General features: G+C 39.0%; 1 protein-coding gene across 2 annotated transcripts in view; it reads left to right on the forward strand.

Annotated features, from left to right (window-relative positions):
* The window catches only part of cacna2d3a (calcium channel, voltage-dependent, alpha 2/delta subunit 3a), a 174,071-nt gene that overhangs the window by 58,432 nt on the left and 94,978 nt on the right, over positions 1 to 20,661 (forward strand). For both annotated transcript variants that reach the window (XM_035536210.2, XM_035536211.2), the window contains exons 5-8: positions 8,927 to 9,089; positions 16,189 to 16,320; positions 16,729 to 16,789; positions 17,528 to 17,678. In XM_035536210.2, the coding sequence (XP_035392103.1) occupies positions 8,927 to 9,089; positions 16,189 to 16,320; positions 16,729 to 16,789; positions 17,528 to 17,678 (507 nt within the window). The remainder of the gene's footprint in view (positions 1 to 8,926; positions 9,090 to 16,188; positions 16,321 to 16,728; positions 16,790 to 17,527; positions 17,679 to 20,661) is intronic.

A 20,661-nucleotide genomic window follows, 5' to 3' on the forward strand; every position in this document is an offset into this window, starting at 1 on the left:
CTTTCTGCCTAACCTTTTAGTTAGCATTTCCTGTCTCTCAGACAGCCTTTGTAAAAACGTTTCACCATTTTCTGCCATTTGAGCTTCAGTCTGACCCAAGCTTTGTTCAAATCCTGTGTAGGTCTGTCTGCCTGTGGCAGGCTTTGTTTTACTTAATCTTGATGAATGTCTGGTGATTTGTATACAACATGTTGGCATAATATGTCCTTTTTCTGCCACTGATTATTGCAAAGAAAGATTAATTGTTGCAGTCCGCAACCTGTTTGTGTCTTTGTATATAAATCTGTGTGTAAATGTGTGTATGTAATGTGCATGTAGAGGCTTTGCATCATATGTAGTTATGTTAAATCTGAAACCCTGAAATCGGTTGTGTGCACTCTATGTTCTGTGTTTGCAGCTGTAGCAAATATTCCCACAGTACATCTGTCAGTCTGTCTATGTACTTTGTGTCTGTCTGTCCATCTGCATACCTGTCTAGAATATTGTACTTTACACTGCAGATCAAAAGTTTTAATTTCGTGTTTTTACAATATGAAGCCAGTTTGATGATACATAATATTGTTCTAATATTAAGCTACTGCTATGCAATCATATGGAAGTCTTAAATTTAATTTGCTTGTTTGTATCGTTAGCTGTAAAAAATTAAACAAACTGTAGTTGTCAATAAAATTTTGAATGGACCTGTAGGTGATTCCAAAATAAGAAAGAAAGAAATATGCATAGCATCGAACATGTTGTCTAGGTATATTATTTACCTTGTCTAATTTGTTATTAAATGAAATATGAAAATCAAATATTGTGACAAGTTATATCAAACACATATAAGACTTCAAGCACCCCCCCCTCCCACACACACACACCACACACACGCCTTTCTGTTTCTGTCCTTGTATCTATCTCATGCAAGCTCTGAAAGCAAAATCAATAGTTATTGTTCATATCTCTGTATGGTTCTGGAATCCATAAACTCTTGGAGTCTGTGATTTGCATTTTGTGCGAGTGTGTGTGTGTATGTATGTGTGTGTGTGTGTGTGTGTGTGTGTGTGCACGCTTGCCATGTCTGCCTGTCTCCCTGCATTCATGTGAGCATTTGCATTTTTGCAGCTTTGTCTTTTGTGACTGCCACAGGCCAACATTATAGAATATATAAATGTTAAGAGTTTGAGTTTTCTGTTTAGTAGCTAGTGTAGGTCATATTATGCTTCTGTTAAAGACTTCTGGTTTAATGATCATTATGGTATCATGTCTTCCCATTTGCACTTCTTGATGAATATTAATATCTGAGTACTACCATTTGGTAAGGGTATGTGCCAAGACAAAGAATAGAAACATAGACGTCATACTGAAACAGGAATTGCCTGAAGAATTTCCACATACAGACAGATTTACACAATGTGCCTTTTCATATCAAATGTACATATATGCAATACAAATACAAGGATACACACAAATACACTGAGATCTGGGATCAGCCATTTCTACATAAAACTGTCATGGTTGGTCCCGCCTCGCTTTGATGGTTTCCCTGTCGTTTGTGTTATTTTGGTTCCATTCCTTAGTTTTGTTTTCTCCACCCTTTGTTTGGCCTGTCATTACTTTCACCTGTTCCTCGTTTCTAGTCTTGTTAAGTTCATGTATTTTAGCCCTGTCTTGTTCACTTTGTCTTGGCTGTTCATTAGTGGTTGGATGTTTGTTTGAATGTCTGAATATCTGAAAGCCTGTATGTAAGTTTGTACTCCGTGCCTTTGTGTTTTTCCTAGCCTTCGTGTTTGTTAGCCTCTGAGTTTGTCCTAGCATCTCTTGTAGCCTGCTTCCCCTGTTTGCCTTCGTGCTTTTGTTTGATTAATCATGTATCCTCATACTTTCCATGTTGGCTCTATGACCCTGGACTACTCCGACGACTACGACTCTCGATTTGCCCCTAATAAATCTCGCTCATCTCCACACATGCGTCCACCTCCTTACCGCTCACCGTCACAAAAACATTTGACCAAAAAGAGTTCCAACAAGCAGGGTAAAAGCAATTTTTCCAATATGAATTCAGAGCCACATTCTCCATCCATCATATAAAGGATGTGAGCTTTAGATTTTGCCAGTAAACACTACAGCAATGAGAGGAGGCTGTTGTGGACTGCACCCCTAACCAGCACCCCACCTGTGAGACTCCATGCAAGAGAAGGCTCAGCACCATAACACAAGGTGCTGGAACACTAACGTAGATGTGAGCCCTGAGAGCAACTGCGTTGATGTGCTTGGCAGAGATACCCTTAAACCCCCTGATCTCAACCCTGACAAAGCATTTTCCATAATAACATGCGCATTTAATGCTCCCACCCTTTTCTATAATCTATTATATTCCCTGAGGACTTGATGTAGGCTTTTTAGATGTCTTCAGGGAACAGAGTTATGCCAAAGAGAGACTGTCGGAGTGACTGCAGAAGATGTGTGCATAGACTGAGTGGAGAAAGTGCAACTCACATGCTGTGCTGAGAGAAAGAGCAGTCATTTAAAAGCATTTCATGAAGCAGAAACGCAAATGGTGAAGCGAAAGCAGCACCATAAATACAAGCAACGTTGAGCATGCTAATTATTAAAAAGAGCCTCTCTCGTGAAACAGCTTAGCCAAAATACCAGCCAAACAGCAAAAAAGCTTGAAATGTACATTTGAGTCTCCTGATTTGATCTGATTTTAAAAATCTTTTCATTTAAGGATAATATAATTTTCACCACTTTATGGAGAAGAAATGTTCAGACATGGCAGCCCAAGCAATAGAACTGTCAGGGTTTTGTTGAACCGCTTAGCTCACTGACACATAACTAACTGCTCAAGTGTCTGCCATTCAAAGCCTTCAGCCAATAAAATAGCAGGACACTGAAAAACTAATGGGTATGTCTCAGACAGATCGGAACAACAGGGCAACTGAGATAAGCCAGTGCTCTTATTGTTTAAAAAAGGCAATCCTTCACCTGTCTTGCCATTTGGGCTAAACTGGGGGAACCAAGACCTGAGCATCACACTGTGGATTGCAACCTATGACATTTGTGAAGCATGCAGAGAACCTTAAGAATTACTGCACATATGCACCACTGTGAGCAAACTCATTTATTACTTCTTTGTCCACTGATAATAGACAGCTATTGAGGGGGTGGACTCGAAAAATGCATGGTGGCTTGTAGGCCATCCGTGCCCACACAGACACAGAGAACCGAAGGGTATAATGTGTACTGATAAGATGGTAGGACTGTTAGTGAACTGTGTGGGCTTTCTAAAATAGGGCTGGATTGATGAAGCTAAAGAAGAGTATCTTTTTTAGGTTACAAAACTTTTCAGTAAACTCCAGGAAAGGGAGTTCATATAATCTCATATAGAAGGCAGAACATCTGTGCATATAGGAATATCTGCGTTGGGTGTATATGAGCATTGCCTACAACCTGTTTTAGTTTTTTTTATCCTTTTTGTATTTACCTACCCAGATACCTACATCCAGTCCTGCAAATAGGTGTGATTGAAGTTGTAATGCATAAAAAATATAATAAATGTATCTTACTCCAAATAATAATGACAAATGATATCTGTCAAGTGCAAAAGTGACCACATTTGAGCAGCATTCACCACCATAGAACACATCTCATAGCCCCAGGAACTCACACATGGTAGGACAGTGATCTACAATCAGAGATTTATACTCTTACATTTTCAGCATAAAGCACAAACTTTCATCCAGAGCAACTAACGTGTATATGTTAATTGTATGATAGTATGTTTGCTTTCTAGGAGTTAAAGCCATGATCTTGGTGTTTCTAGGATCTTATTATACCTGCTCTACCAGGTGGTATGGAGAGGTTATGGAGAACCTCCTAATCATTCAGCTGCTGACTCCTAAATATTTAAGATGTGGTACAACATATTTGTTGTGAGATTTGCATTACACCCAGAGCTGGGATGACTGTTCCAAAGTAAAGTAGCGCTCTTGACTTCTTTTCTAGCCTAAAACCCTAGAACTGCCTTTACACTTGACATCTAAAGGTCAGGTGTAAGAGGAGCCTTCCATTGCACTTGTCAATAGCTGTGAACGATGAGGCCATTTTCATATTATTTAATATTTAACAATGATCCTTTAAACTAAAGGTCAGCTTGGGAAAGCTTGTTGTGTTGTGCACTTGAACGGCTAGTGGAGTTAATCAGATCAGGCTGTGTTCTCTATAGTGTTGCTCTAAAAGGGCACCGGCTGCTGCTCTGTTAGATGCTATTGACGTTTGTCCAAAGGCATTTCAGACTTTTACTCAAAACATATATTTTAGGATTACAGATAAGACAGCGACACATGTTGTTGTTTGTTTCTTTCTTTTGTTCATTCATTCATTCATTCATTCATTCATTCATTTGTTTATACACAGACACTTGCATGGTGGCTGAGAAATAGAAGAACTTTTGAAAGCCCAATATAACTGTAACTTAATGCACTGTAATAACTATGTAATAACTATCATTCCATGCCAATAATATATTATTCTGATTCGTCAGTTTCAATATTTTGCCCCATATTTAGCCAATATTGACAGACTACAACTGAATAGCTGGACCAGGTAGTATTAGTGTTGAGATGTTGGGAAAATGAAAATGAAAAATGAAGGGGTGGGGGCATATGATCAATCAGATGTGACAGAAAAATGTTTATAGTCTGAACCTGACAAATGTGTTATATGTTCTCGTTGAACATGGTGAACAGGTGGTTATCCAATGAAAAATCTCCCGGGTGAGTGTATGAATCACAGCTGTATTTTATTTCCCCTAAGACATGCCATTCTCTTCCTCACAAATACTCTGCCATTTACACACATGTAGCCGGACATATCTTGGTGTAATTACTGCCATCATAGTTTGGCAGTTCAGCCATGTAATTCCTCAGATCGTAACTGCACTGCTCAAGCTGTGCATGTGGAGTGGATGATGTGAGGTGGATGTTGTGGGCTGGATAATGTTGAGTGGATGATGTGGGGTGGATGATATGAGGTGGATGACGTGGGGTGCATGATGTGGAGTGGATGATGTGAGGTGGATGTTGTTGGCTGGATGACGTGGCATGGATGATGTGAGATGAATGAGATGGGGGGGATGTTGTTGGCTGGATGATGCGATGTGGATGATATGGCACGGATGATGCGAGGTGGATGATGAGGGGTGGTTTCTGGGGGCTCCATGCTGTGGGCTCGATGTTGTGGGGTGGATGATGTGGGGTGGATGATGTGGATGGCACTCACAATGGGGCTCATAGATGGAGAACAGCTAAGAGAGCCAGCTCCGTTTCCACTCTGCATCAATCCATCATTCATGGCACAATTAGGTCTTTAGGGTGATAATAGACTTTGATTAAAAATACGGGCTTCCATGAAGTGGGAGGGGAGTGAGCAAGAGAGAGAGAGTAGGAGAGAGTGTGAGAATAGGAGAGAAAGTGTGAGAGCAGGCTAGAGATAGAGTGGAAGAGAGAAGTGAGAAGTAGGGGAGAGAGAGATGGAGAGGGAAAGAGTGAGAGAATAGATAAGAGGGTGAAAGGTTAAAGGATAATTGGGCTGGGAGATGGTGTAAAGCCTTGATTTATGGAGAGAGAGAGAGAGAGAGAGAGAGAGAGAGAGAGAGAGAGAATAGGCTTGTAAAGTTTGATCTTTTTTGTTTTACCATAGTTACATGAGTCTTTATCTGACCAGGATTTCTATGAACTTTCACATCAACTTCATCAGGTTTAACACCCACTACTCAAGCTTCACAAACTAAACTGTGATCATGTCATCATGGTAAAGAAACAAAACTCCTGATGCAGCTCTAAAGTCCCACTTGCTATGTTTAAATTGTGAACGCCACATTAACACTATCGGTTTTCTGTGTCAAGTGGCATCATTAATCCTCTGCAATGCACATGGCCATATGTGATAAGAGCCAGTGGCCCTGTTGCTCCATAAAGTAAGCATCTGTTCACCAAATGTCATTGATGCTCTGCTGCCTTCACTGACGGCGTATGTACACAGCTGTTGAACGCTCGTTTGTGTCACACAGCACCATCAGCCATTTTGCACGGGAGCTCGTGGGATGTGTTCGCTAAGCGTGTCATTTCCCACTGCCTCGCTGCTCACTCTCAGGGCTCAGTACTGGGGAGAGAGCCTAGCCAATTCTCTGAAATGATCATCAGGAAGCTGTGTAGTTGTAAGGATAATAGTGTTCCGCCCTGAGGAGTTGGTCTCTTTTTTCCTCCAATTTACTTACCCTGATATTTGCTACATACCTTTTTTTGCTCCCTTTGAAATCTCTGTGAGTAAGATGTCAGACCTTGTCATACTTATGCAAATAAACATACATTGTTTTGCGATATCTTCACATTTGTGCTGATGTGTTGCTAAATTGTCATGTTTTGTGCACAAGAATTAAGCTGAGCTCAGATGCAAAAGACTGCAAATGAGTAGAGATTCTATAGTAAAAGCAGTACTGTAATAGCTGGGGGTTTACTTTGCTCTGAGGGAGTCCTTTGGCTGTAGACTCAATGCTTTCACCTTGTGCCTGGGTGTCTTGGCCAGGCCCTGATAATAAGATAATAACCAGGCCAATGAACACAGATAAATTATATTGATATATGAGCAGCGATTCCTGAGACATAATTGATGGCTATATATGTGTGCTGCTTGCATCGCTGAGATGACGTAGGGAGTTGGAGTGAAGTGTTAGGAACGGGAGGGTGGAGATATGGCTCCAGTTGGTGGGGGGCATGTGAACTTGGTGGGATGAAGGGTGTATTCACTCCATCAGGATTGGGAATTCTGGTCTTTATAGGACACGCACTCTTAGCCAGAGTAGCAATGGTACTGAATTGTCTCAGTATTCAAACTATCTGTGCCTCTTTGGGCTGATCGAGGTCTGAATATTTAGAAATTCTTTAGGAACCCCTTCTTGTCTTTTCTGCTTCCACAGATTTTCTTTTAAGGTGTTCTATGATCACTTTTGATCTGGCAACAGAATTGTGTTATGAAGAGCAGGCAGCCAACATTTATTTGTTTAATTCAAATAAAAGACCAAAGATTTTACCTTTCTGTACCACAAAGATGCAAAACCATATGTTTAATTGTCAGCGGTCATATAAACCATCTTAAAATGCTTGTATTGTTCTTTGCCCGAGTTGTCTGCTAAATCTGCCAAATAAAACAATTTGAATGAAAATGAAAAAGCAATCATTTGCACTAAATCCTGATTTAGATCAGTAGGCGAAAATATCTCATGACAAGGCTCTTGAATCTTGGAGTTTATAGCTTAAAGTCTGATAAGTTGTATTGTTCCATTGAAATGAGTAGAAACTGAAAATATCAGTGAAGTCTATAGCGATAGTACTGCTCTGTATTTAAATGTAATAACTGATTTATTAATAACTTCTCCAGAGACACAGGAAAAAGGTTAAAGGGTGAAGGGTTGTGCTTGTTTGTTCTTTTTGTGCTTGTAAATGTGTACTTTAAGGTCAAAGTGTGTGTAATGAATGTCTGGTGGAATGTATTGAGCTGTGTGGTTCTATTTATTTATTTTTGCTGATTCAGCATTAGTTCAGAGTGATTCAGCACTGCACTGTGTTGCTCTGGCTGTGCAGGTGTGCATTGGAATTTGCTGGTTGTCAATATTTCATTGAGGTCCCACTACTTAAATGAGTAATGTTTATCTGTCCATAACAGAAATTTAGAAAACATCCAACTTGGTACTGATTTTTAGCGATTTAGACTGAGTTATCTCACCTAAACTTAATACCAATTAGAATGAGCAAGAGATCTCATTGTACTCTGTACAAATGAAGTTGTAAAAACAACAACAAATCCAATACATGACACTAGGCCTAATTTTAACCATTTGTAATCTTAACCTTATACATGTTGGATGGTTATTACAAATTTTCAGTTGTGTGATCATGCTAGTTTCAGACTTGGGGATTGGTGCAGCTTAAAGGCATTGTCACGTCGACCCAACCCCAAGCAAACTACAACACCCAACATACTGTGCGTCACATGGCTAAAGACTCATCCAATCATACACATTCATTCAGATCCTCATAACCAGAATATTGACATCACCTGTTTCTCTATGTCTCAACTGTATATAAATCTGCTTAGACCTTACCAGTATTGCGAATTATTGCCACTAGTTTTGAGTGTGTTTACCGAGTGTTCTTTCCTTGTTTTCTCTCCCGTGTTTCTTGCTCTCTAGACTTCTGATTTTTGCCTGCCCCCTTTTTGGTATTGTTTGCCTGGTTTGCTATTGCTCTTTGGTTTTTGGACAAACTGTTTACCTTTATGATTTGTATTACCCCTGTCTTGGCTTTCCTGGGTTTGACCCTGGTCTGTTCACCCATCACGAAGTTGGAATATAATAAATCTATTTCTCTACATCCGTGAGCGTCTGGCCTTGCTTGTCTCGTCACAAGCATGTCTTGGCAAAAATCAAAAATCCATTTTACACAGTTTTCCACTTACCCAAAAAAGTAGTTGACAACTGGATTTTTCTTGTGAGGTTTTGCACTCAAGCCACAAGGTTAATATAACAACCAAGTAATGGAATTCTGTTTTACCACAAAAGGTCCATAATCTAATTTATAAAAGTTTAAAGTGGACCTATAGGATCATTCACAAAACCAGGTTTCTGAATTCCATTTTCATATTTTTGGGAGGTTGTGATGTGAAGTGGTCCCAAATTATGTACTAAGGAAAAAGCCAGTACGGTTGTCCAAAATGGCTTGCCCCCATATCATTATAGTGTTCAGTCCAGTGAGGTTTTTTGAAGATTGTCTAGCAAGTTCGCATTTCTCTTAGGGGGCCCTGTCTCTAATACAAGCTTGAGTAGAGAACTGTTTACACTTAAGTGGCGTTCTTCACTGATGCTCTTTTCCTCTTTCTCCTCCTTTAGTATGAATACTTTAATGCTGTGCTCATAAATGAGCTGGACCAGGAAGGGAACAACGTGGAACTCGGTGGAGAGTTCATCCTGCAACCTAACGAACATTTCAACAATCTGTCAGTTAACCTCAGCCTCAGTGTGGTCCAGGTGCCCACCAACATGTACAACAAAGGTATGCTTCTTTATGTTCGTTGTTCAAAATGCTCTTGAAATTACAAAACATTTGTGCAAGATCTCCAATTCTTTGAAAGGTGACATCTGACACAACTGGTATTCAAACCTAAATTGCAAGAGTGTAGCTCAGCCCTGCTCTAAGCACAATGTTTTACTAAACAAGTTGAGCAATTGGTATTTCTTTAGCCTGTAGAACATGTATAGTTAAATTATCATATCAGAATTGAATGAATTATTGTACAGACTAACATGAATAAAAGGTCATTACTTTAAAAAATTACTGCTTCTAATTCAACAAACCATTACCTCTGTCAGAGTCACACAGAGAGTGGAATAGCATTTTCGGTTAAATAAAGGCTCAGCTTTAAAGGAATGCAAATGATATGAAGGCCATGAAAAAAATGTAGGAAAACCAATATCCAGGCAAAGAATCATAAACAGTAGGATGTGAAACAGCATAAGTGAAAAACAGAGATAATGGTACAAAACCCAAGAACAGAACAAAGTCAAGAAATGAAAAACCAAAACAACAATCAGTAAGCTAAGGTGCAATGTAATGGTGGTGGGGGGCCAGCAAACATAATAAGGAAAGGGTTAAATGGATTAACAGATTGAAGAGCTAGAATGAGTGAAGATACTGGGGGCGTGGTCAGAGAGTAGGGGTTCTGGGTACTGAAATCCACAGACGCAGGCATGACAACCTCATAACAATGGTAATGCATGATTTGCTAAATAATACTTCTGAACACACAGTTTATTAATGTTCTTCTCATGAAGGAATTATATCTTTGTTAACAACAAGTGAATGTCAGTTTTTGGAGAGGCATGAGAGGCATTTTAAAGAATATGAGGTTCAGTTAGGCACCACTTGTTGGACATAAGTGGATCAGGGCTGTTTCTTATATAGAGTGCACGCAAAGATACACACACACACACACACACACACACACACACACACACACACACACAGATATGTGTTCTGTTCTTGGAGCGAAATGTAGTTTATAAGGAAGATGACAGTGCAGATGATAAATTCTAGGCTAAATCCATAATAGGCACAAAGACTGTTGTCAGAAAAGATGAATTGTATATGTGATCTGAATCAAAAAGATTGATATCAGTGCTTGCTGTGTGTACACTCAGATTACATACACAGAGGGGCTTTAGTAGAATGTAGCTGTTTGTAGTTATAAATGTAGTTTATATATGAACCAAATGTCACATATTTTATAAATATATATTTTATAAATATATGATGACTCTTTATTTTTCATTAAAACAATTTGAAAATAATTTAGAGTTTTATTTTTTACATTTATTTCTATGTTATCTGGCTACTTGATTCAAGGTGTGTGAAAGTACTAGAGAGAAATGCAGTGCCATGAACTATTTAGCACACAAATTTTAACCACAATGTTTATCTTCTTTTGTTGCCCTGGACATGCACCAATGTAAACTTTATAATCTTTTGGTACATAATATTAACCTTTTTATCTTCCAAAATTTGCATCATGTGCAACCCCCCCAGGCTGTAGCACAAAATGACAAGCAGAAAATAAACTCAGTGTGGATAACATGCATATTATAAATATTATTAAAATAAATATAAAAAAAATTATTTTACTGAATTTGTTATACAATTCATCAAATTTTAATGAAAGGAAACGAAAACATGATCAACTATGGAAGGATAATTCATAAATTGCTGGCATGATGAAGCATGATTAATAATCCTTTGCTGAGAAGAGTTTATTTACTTGTATGTTAGCCATATTTAACTCATTGTATTAGTGCAGACATAACACACGCAATCGCTCCACTGTAAATAGGACTCCCGTTTACAGAAATTTCTCAAGCACTCAACATGTAACCAGCAATTAGAAACTGAACAAATTCTTTGACCAATCTATCAACTATGAATTCATTTTTTTGTGATCTGTCAATTTAGCTTTCAAATTAGCTATAAAATGGGAATTTCTGAATGAACCAATGTGATTAAACTGTGAGCTGGAAAGATATAGTCCAAAGCATCTCCTATATATGTATATATTTATAGTATGTACTGTATATCTGAAAACTGGCAGAGAATGCATGTTTGTGGCTTCAACTGGCTTTGGAGGACCTGCCCTAAACTGTGTAGGTACTTGGATGTTGCTCTCCTTCTGGTTTCTGGTTCATGGTTTCCATGCCCTGATCCTTTTTTTTGCAATCAGCTAATCACACATCTCCAACCCAAATTACATTCAAGTGTCCATTCACTAGATCCTGGTGAGGCGGATCAGTGAGGGTTCAGGCCTATGAAGAACATCAGTGCATCCGCTTGGTATAGATCGCAGATGTAAGATGGTATAGATCTAAGATGACCTAGGCAATTGTCATTGAGATGACTTCTAGTGTTGCCCTCCAGTGTTCCACCGACTTCTGGATGAAGGCTCTCCTGGTCTTATTGACTTTAACAGACTCCAGGACCTTGATTATAATTTGCCCATTGTATTTTTTCCAGGCAATCTCTGTCAGTTTGCTGACTCTCATCCAAGTTGTCTTTATCTTGGTCCAGCCTTTGTTTCCAAGGGAGACAGAGTGAGTGGGCTGCATTTTGTAGCCTAGAATCTCAACCATGACTATTAGGCAGTTTGTTGTTTTCAGTTGTACTGGTAGTTGGAATTGTGCTTATTGCTGCATTCATATCTGCTAGCATACTGTCTGATGGTAGTTTGTCACTAGTCCAGGGAGTCTACAATTGTGCCTGACAGTAGTTAGTTTAGTCAGGATCGTCTTCCATATGTCCATAGCTTCTCTGACACACCATTAACCCTGTGCAGTCACCATTAACCCTGTGCATTTTCACCTAGAGTTTAAAAGGAGTGTCTTTTGCAAGTCCTCATGACTGAAATCCTCAGAAGTTAGTCAACATGTTTATTTAGTTCTGTTAGAACAGAGTCAGGCCTGAAGAGCTTTTCAGCCTCTTGATGAGCTGGAGCAGGTTCTTTCAGAGAAATTATTGTGGCTATCACCTCCATAAAAGCTCATAATGATAATGATGCTGGTGGTTTTTGAGCAAGATGTTCTTTTTGTATATGCTGTCCACTCTGAGGATTTGCATAATTGTCATATGTTACAATTGCGCTACAACCAATTCTTTTTAAACTTTAACTATATCAGTTAAGCAAACAAGCAAATCCCCAATGAGATCCTGCTCAGTGTGACTATAAGCATGATTACAACCAAGCACATATAAAGCACTATTCCTCATGTAAGCTTATTTATAAAAGCAAGTATTTTAACTGAACATAAGATAAATAAATACATTTTCTTTATGTAATATATATGGAATTTGTGACTCACACTGAAAGCCAGTCTTAGTATTCTCGCACAAATAAACTCAGGCCTCTGATAAGGCTGAGAAGAGAGATAATCAGTGTAATTCGATATTTGATTCGGCAGATTCATGCTAAAGAATGGGGAGGAGCAGTTCATTTTTCTCTTCCGGAAGGAAGATGAATGGCAATGAGGACAGATAATTCTCTAAAATATACAGAGCCGCTAATGTACCACCCGGCTATAAGGTCAAAATTTAATATGGGATATCACGCGATTCATTTAGGGAAGTAACTGGGGCTTGAATATAATAAATGATTTTCTCTCCTAGGGAATGTCTTCTTGTTGTAGAAAGCAGCCCATAGGCCAGTCAGTCCTTCTCTAATTCCCCCTCTGTTTCTCTGTCTCGCTCTCTGCCTCTCATACCATCCAAACTAGCGCTGTGCAATATGGTGCTACACATTGTGTGACCACAGAAATACGTCTGCTGTTCATGTTATGCTCTATGTTATGTCGCAAAGTATGCTTTACAGCAACATTCCTCATTATTTAGATTATGCTTTGTGTTAAGACAACACAAACTTGGAAGTTATGTTCAATGACAAACTGATGAACAAAACAAGACAATGAAACAGAGATAACAAACAGTTATATACCAAATGCAACACTTGGCTAGCTAGCTACAGGAACAAGTTAAAATAAATAGAGACGTAGACTGGAATTCTGTGCCTAGCTGTGCTGATGAGCAGGTAAAGAGAACCAGATGATTAGCATTCAGGTGAGGTGTGTTGGATTCACACTGTTAGCTAACTAACTGCTAACACATTCGTCCGTTTTACATTTATCTGTAATGTTGGGGGGCGGGGGGTGGGGGGATGACGAGGTAGCCGTGTCGACACACATATCCATTTATTTACACACATAACAAAACTCAAAGGAAGATATGAATAGTGACAGTATGTGAACACAAGACAAATGCAGCAAGTGCTTAACAGGACTAAACACTACAAGAGGTTGGCAACAGCATAGTAGAGACAAAAACTAATAACTAAATAGGACATATGTTAAAAAGGGCAATAACAAGAAGCAGGTGTGACACATGGGAGGGGTGTAACAAAGACACACACACACACACACACACACACACACACACACACACACACACACACACACACACACACACACACACACACACAAACAAGATGTCAGACAAACATAGGGAGGAGTTTCGGAGGAAGGGCATTGTCTAGATGTCCCTTATAAAAATTACTGTTAACAGTCAGCTTCATCACTATGAACAATTTAAATCCCACCGTTTGAAAAATACCTTAACACCTCAAAACCTTCAAATGTCTGTGATGTCGTGCATGATATAATGTAATAGGAAATAGGTTTTTCCATGTGGTCATTATATCTAAACTATTTATTGAATTTACAGAAAATGTGGTATATACACCAAAAAGAAGATATGTATCACTTTTGCACAGCCCTAATAATAGCAGCAATATCTTAAAATGTGGCCTGATAGTTCTAGGACCAGGGCCTACAATTACCATAATGGCTGAGCTGATGTTGAGCAGTAGAGTCTCTGAAGATTCAACCCCCTCCCCCATAGACAGATTGCAAAAGCACATTTGAAATCCCACATTTTATGTCTGTTCCATCTTCTTGGGTTCTCATACAGCTTTTGAAGATTCTTTCTCTTATCTCAGTTAAATAAAATATATTACTCTAGTTATTGGTTTGACTCTGATGTCCATGTTTTTATTAATGTTTATTTCAGAAGATTTACCTGCATATTTTATGTTTTCCCACATTACTTTCTCAAAGTATTTGGTGTTACATAAATGTCTTTTCATTCATATTCATCTTTTCCTCTTTCTTTCTCATCACTTTGTTTAAAATCTATGCATAACTGCTGCCTGTTGATTTGCTTTTGGCTCAACCAATGAGATTCATAGCATGGAGATTGAACTTGAAACGTCTAACATGTTTCTGTTTTATTTTATATTCATATCCTCAGCCTCATTCACTCTCTTTCTCTCCCTCCCTCCCTTCCTCCCTCCACATGGAAAAACTCCCTCTAAATGATAACTGACTGCAGTGGTGAGGGGCGGGGATATGGTCAGTGGAGTGCAGTTCGAATCTTCTCCGAGAAGGTGGATTAGGTTTAAATTGACTTTTGTCCAGTGGCAGTTTGTGATTGGATACACAGCTGCTGGCTAAAAATGCTTTTAATGGCACTTTGAGCTGATGTTAGGCAGCCCAGAAGCTGCTCAGTCTCAACAAAGCTCATGGCGACCGCTGTCAGCTCTTTTGAGTGTCGTCTTATGCCTTTCATGCTAACTGCTTCTCAACACCCCAAACAGAGAGTTCAAGTATCTTTAGTGTCCATGAATTTGCTTTCTGCAGATATATCTGGATATGGTACAATGTCATCAGGGAATTAAGGGCAACAAATCAGTGGCTCATTTCTTAAAAGCATCCTAGTGTTAAGAATATCTATATAAACATATAAACAAGAGTGAGTGTTCGGTGTAATTCTGCATGTTACGATGCTTTTGTGAAACCTAGCACTGATTGGTAGGACTTCAGTGGGGAAGGCAGTAAACTCTTTATTCTTTATGGTTATTTGATTATTTGGTTCAAGAGAAGACAGTCAGTGACTGCTAGTGAGGCCTAATCTCGCTTTCCATGTACCCAGGTGATGCAGTACCTTGAAAATCTAGGCTAAAGTTAAAATTATATGAATGGTGCCTTAGCTATTACCAAAGATGGTCTTGTTCTCTGTGATGAGGTAGAGTTCCCATCATCACCAATCCTTATACTTCACCTTAGTAGTGTCAAAGACTAATGCACTTATCTGTGGAGATTCCTATAGGGGCAGATGTGACCCTGGAGGTAGAACCTTTTCTGGAGATGGAGAACCACGGCCTACCTGGAGGAGGGGGATTCCAGAGGGAGCCAGTAACAAGAGCGATATAAAGTTAATTGACTGATCATATGCATGCTGGCAATATAATAACAAATAGTCATGACTAAAACCTGAGATATTATATACATATTACTGTTATACAATTATGCAGCTCTTTGGTATGGTGGTCAGGACCTATGCTTACCACCTATTGGACCTGGGTTTGAGACCGAGGTATGGTTGTTGCCTTCACACTTTGTCACAGTCCTTAGTCTTGACGATGGTGCTGTTCCTTTCATGTACATGATCCCTTGACTTTGTTCACAGATGCTAGATATAGGGTTGGGTTAAGTTCCACAGCAGTAGCAAATTGAAATATTTGATGGACTCACACAGAAATTGAGCATCAATATCTCTGGTGCAGTGATGAAGTAGAGGAATGCCTAAGACCATATATACTGTCAGACAAAACTATGAAGTTTTGCTTTTTCTGTTTTGTTTTTTACTCACCTTTTCTGGAGATGTCTTTTTAAAATGCTACCTTATAAAACTTGTACCTTAGTAAATTTGTGCAAATCCTTTGACGTACACAGTTATACTCTACTCACTCCACATCTTCACTGTTCAAAGGAATTCCACAGCATTAGATGGAAATTATATTCCAGCCTTTTGTTTTAACTGGTAGAAATGAACTCTTTTAAGGTATTCTTTAATGCAAAATTGTTGTGTGCTTCAGAGATAATGCTAAAATAAATAAAATATGTATGAGGTGTGCGTAGCCACAAAAAAGCAGAAACCACTGTTCCACATATATTGTGGTTTACCTGATGCTTTTGTGAATGTAGTATCTTACTGTGTCTTGTAGACTCAGCGATAGTGAATGGGGTATACTGGTCAGAGGCCTTGAATAAGGTCTTTGTGGACAACTTTGAGAGAGACCCATCCCTCATATGGCAGTACTTTGGCAGTGCTAAGGGCTTCTTCAGACAGTACCCAGGTGAGTTTATGGAGTTTAAGGGGTTAACTGTATTTTAAAGATTTTTAGGCGCATTTGAGATCATTTTTGTAGGTAATTGTGCGTAAGTGTGTGTATGCATTTGTGAGCAAGTGGCAGACTGAGCGATGGGGTACAGCCTGAGTGTAATTAGCTTGTATAGACCTACCTCAAGAGATTGTGGAAGCCAGGCAGGCTGGAAAGCTTTAGTTAGATTAAGTGACAGCTGCAGGAGAGAGGAGACAGGTGGGCAAGCTCAATGCAGACCACAGAATGTCTTGAAGGCTAGTTAGCTTGGAAGAGTCACATATCTACCCCCACACACAGTTTTATACATGCACATTACATATTATAGACTATCTATATGCAGTATGTTAATATTAAAAAAATTGTTACATTTTTCTTCTATAGGTATAAAGTGGACGCCAGATGAACATGGAGTTATAGCATTTGACTGCAGAAACAGAAAATGGTGAGTGTAGTCACCTCTCCACTATAGGCTCGCTTTGCTTCAAAGTCATTAATGTTTACCAAGACCACTGCAAATACAATCTGGGGCCCTGACACTAAGTTCTATAATTGCCGCTGTCCCACCTTATATTCCAAGTCTACACATAGCAGCTACTTTATTAGAAACACTACCTCATTAGGAAACTTTTTCTGACAAGTTTGCTCTTTGCTGGATATTTTTTTGGCTGTTGGACCACTCCACCTAGCCATGACAATGACACATGTGAAAACCTCAGCACCACCTCTATGCCTGATAAATGCATACCAGCTCAAGCCCTGCAACAGTGCCACTTCCATGCTAGTGTTAGTGCTGTGATAATGTTAATGACTCCATCCAAATAATATCCAGTTAGCAGTGGACGTGTCTTCAGGAACCAGTGACTCATGGACGGGGTAGAGGATGGATAATTTGAGTAATGGAGGTGATAAAGGGTGGATGACAATTTTGAGTAATGAATTAGGTAAATGGTGGTAGACAGGTTGAGTAATGAATGGGATGGAGGATGGTTAATGCATTCAGTAATGAATGGGGTAGAACGTGGAGGACTAGTTGTGAATGCTGACTAGTTGTAAATTTTGAGTATTTTAGGATGTTCATCCTAACAGCAAAAAGCACATTAACGGCAAAAGGCACATTAAGAGTTAACTGTCAACATATGTAGTTTTTTTTATGCATGTATGTGTGTGCACATGATTGTAGGTACATACAGGCGGCCACGTCACCTAAAGATGTGGTGATTCTATTGGACGTAAGTGGCAGTATGAAAGGTCTCAGGCTGACTATTGCCAAGCAAACAGTCTCTTCCATATTGGACACGCTGGGTGATGATGACTTCTTTAACATTATTGCTGTAAGTATTGGACGTAGGGTCACAACATCATATGTGATCAGATTTTATGCTGTAGGCACACATTTGTGCAGTCTTGCCATGTAGTATTCTCACCATACCTTTGGAATACCTCCCTCTTGCCTCATCACAAAAGGAAGGTTATCAGGGTTCACGATTTAAAGGGCTGTTCTGCCAAGCTGCTGTATCTGTAATGTCTGCTGCTAAAGGTGCCTCATATTTCGCTTGGTTAGTGGCATGCAAAGCCTGTTTAAGCAATAGAAATGGTCAAGATACATTTAAAGAAATGTTGTGGTTTCAGCAGTGCGTTTGAACTGCAAGACAGATTTTAGGTGCAATATGCATTAATACAGCCACAATAAATTTTCCAAATATAACTAACACAACTAATTTGCTTGATCTTTCTTGTGTGTTATCGTAAATCCGTGGAAAGGTCATTCTTCTAAGTAACATTGCGTAAACATCTCTTGGCTTTTGGTACTCTTCTTCTTTCACTTGGTACTGTCATTCTTCCAGTTTTCCACCATTCACAACTGTGGCATTTTATACATAATAATTTATATATAATTTGCAAACTTCAGATACCAGAGGTAGACAACATGAGTAGACAAGTAGTATTGAAAATGTACAGATTTCATTATTATGTTGGACAGTGATATGTGTTTTTTGTGATGTCTGATAGCAATTTTCTGGAATCATCCTTTGTTGCAGTTTTAAAAACAGGTTTAGTTTATAAACACTAGGGAATATTTAAATTTTTAAAAAATCGAAGAGACCTCATTAACCAGTTGTGGACAAAGTAACTTTCAGGAAAGAAAAACTCTTCCATTTGTATTTTCACACAGCTTTAATGTGTTTAATGTATCACTGTCAGTTGAAACCTTGTGGTGAAATGCTGTGAAATGAATTCAAGTTGGATTAGAACATACACTGCAACAATTCCATTTAATAACAAGGCCTTAGACAATATTGTCTTCGTAACAATTTTAAGTATTGCATCATATTGTTGGCATATTGGTGACCAATATATAAATACTCTTTATTAACAACAAATTCATATTCCAAGTTTAGTCAAGAATGCTTATTAGTAACTTGCTGTCTTCAACAACATTTTGTAGTACTCCTCTTGTACAAAATATTGTAAGATTTTTTATTAAAGCAATAATACCATGTTTTGGGCAAACCTTTTCTAGGCAATTTTTTTTTTCAGACAATTTGTATTCTGTCTGTAGGTAAATGGCAATATCTGAATACAAGGGCAACATCATTTGTGTAAAACACAACTTTTTATTTCACAAACCTCAACTTTTTCCCCAGCAAGGTCCATAATGGTGGATAATGCACTTTTTCCCAGTGTCCCCAAAAATTTAAATGAACAGGTAGTTCTTTTCAGTCAAGATGCTTACAGTTTTTTTAAAAGCAGACAGAGGATGCAATGTGGCCTTTAATGGAAGGTCCTGCTGTTTGCTGATGCAGTCGGTCTATGTGTTTCTCTCTCTCTCTCAGCCAACGCACTTTCTCACAGCTGATTATACAGCCTGTAATTTACTGTGCCCACACTGTGCATGTGGATGTATGTGTGCATACTGTACTGCATCTAACTCCACTCTGTTTTCTAGGAATGGCTAGCTTGGATTCAGCACTGACCTCTAGACAAATATGATTCTTTACATAAAACCGCCTAAATAAATGCACCATTAGCGACCATTGGACCTAAAACAGATATAGACATAAATAATTATATGGGTGCTCCTTATCTTTGAATGAACACTAAGAGTAGTTCTGGAAAATTGTCTCCACGGCTCTGAAAGTGATGTAAAATGTGAGGATAATTATGCAAAAGTAAATGTCATCTGACACTTCACATACAAAAGACGACTGGTAGGCCATATCTAGATGAAAAGGAAAGGAAGAAATTACAGACTAATTAGCCTTTGGGAACGAAAGTGAAGAGAATAAAAGAAAAACTGTTAAAACTGCCAAAATTGCCTAAAACTGCATGAAAGGGGGAAAAATAAGGAAAGATGACTGCTCCTAATTTTTAATCCAAAGTGGACTGTCATCCATCAAGTCACTTTCTGGCCATTTAGTTTACATTTGAATGAATGCATTTGACTTGCTAAGAAGCATTTTGGTATTTGATCAACCTCCATCCCAAGGTATTGTCACACTGCAGTATGGTACTCTTTGATAAAATATTACCATTTGGTCTGAGACTTCACTGCCGCACGATCTTCAATTGCCTTTTTGTGTTTTACAATATCATAATCTGGTCAGCAAAGCCAAATGTCAATATTTTTTACCCCCTCAGTGATGGGTTCAGAGACAGCAGAAGACTTTGTTCTTTATTCTTCAATCAAAAAAATAGTTTATTTAGAACCATTTGATTTTAACAGTGGCCCTTGTGCACTGAATAGAGACAAACAGTGTCACTGGCGTGTTCGCACTTGTCAGGAAGAGCGAGCAAGCGCATCGTATTCCCTCATGCCGAGATTACTTCGTTACATCTGGCATGGCGGGGGAAGAGCGCCGTCATTTTTCTTTCTCCCCGTTTACTTTGAAGTCTAATTTCTAGTCATGCATTAAATTAACAACAGTATCAGGAGGAGCCAGGCGGTTGTTGGGATGGGGGCAGGGGTGTGGTGGGGTTAAGCTGTGGATCTTGGGACGGTAGGGAGTGGAGGAGTGGAGCGTGGAAGCCATGCAGAAAATGAAGAAGGCAAGAAAAGGGTCTGGTTATCGTGGACGGAGGGGCAGGGGATTGCCCAACATAGGATATGGTGTTGCCTCTGCGCGTGAGCTGTTGGGCTCCAGTCACGTCTGTAAGGCTGTAGAATAACCATAGATAGTTGCTTCCTCTTTTCAGGTGCACGTGTGATCGTGGCTTTCGAATGCAAAGAAAGACATTATAAAATGTGTGTGTAAGTGTGTAATATACTAGGTTGTCACTACTTCTCTGTGTGCTTTGATAATTAGTCATTCTCAG

The sequence above is a fragment of the Electrophorus electricus genome, chromosome 20 (assembly GCF_041902795.1).
Source record: "Electrophorus electricus isolate QZ-2024a chromosome 20, ASM4190279v1, whole genome shotgun sequence".
NCBI lineage: Eukaryota > Metazoa > Chordata > Actinopteri > Gymnotiformes > Gymnotidae > Electrophorus > Electrophorus electricus.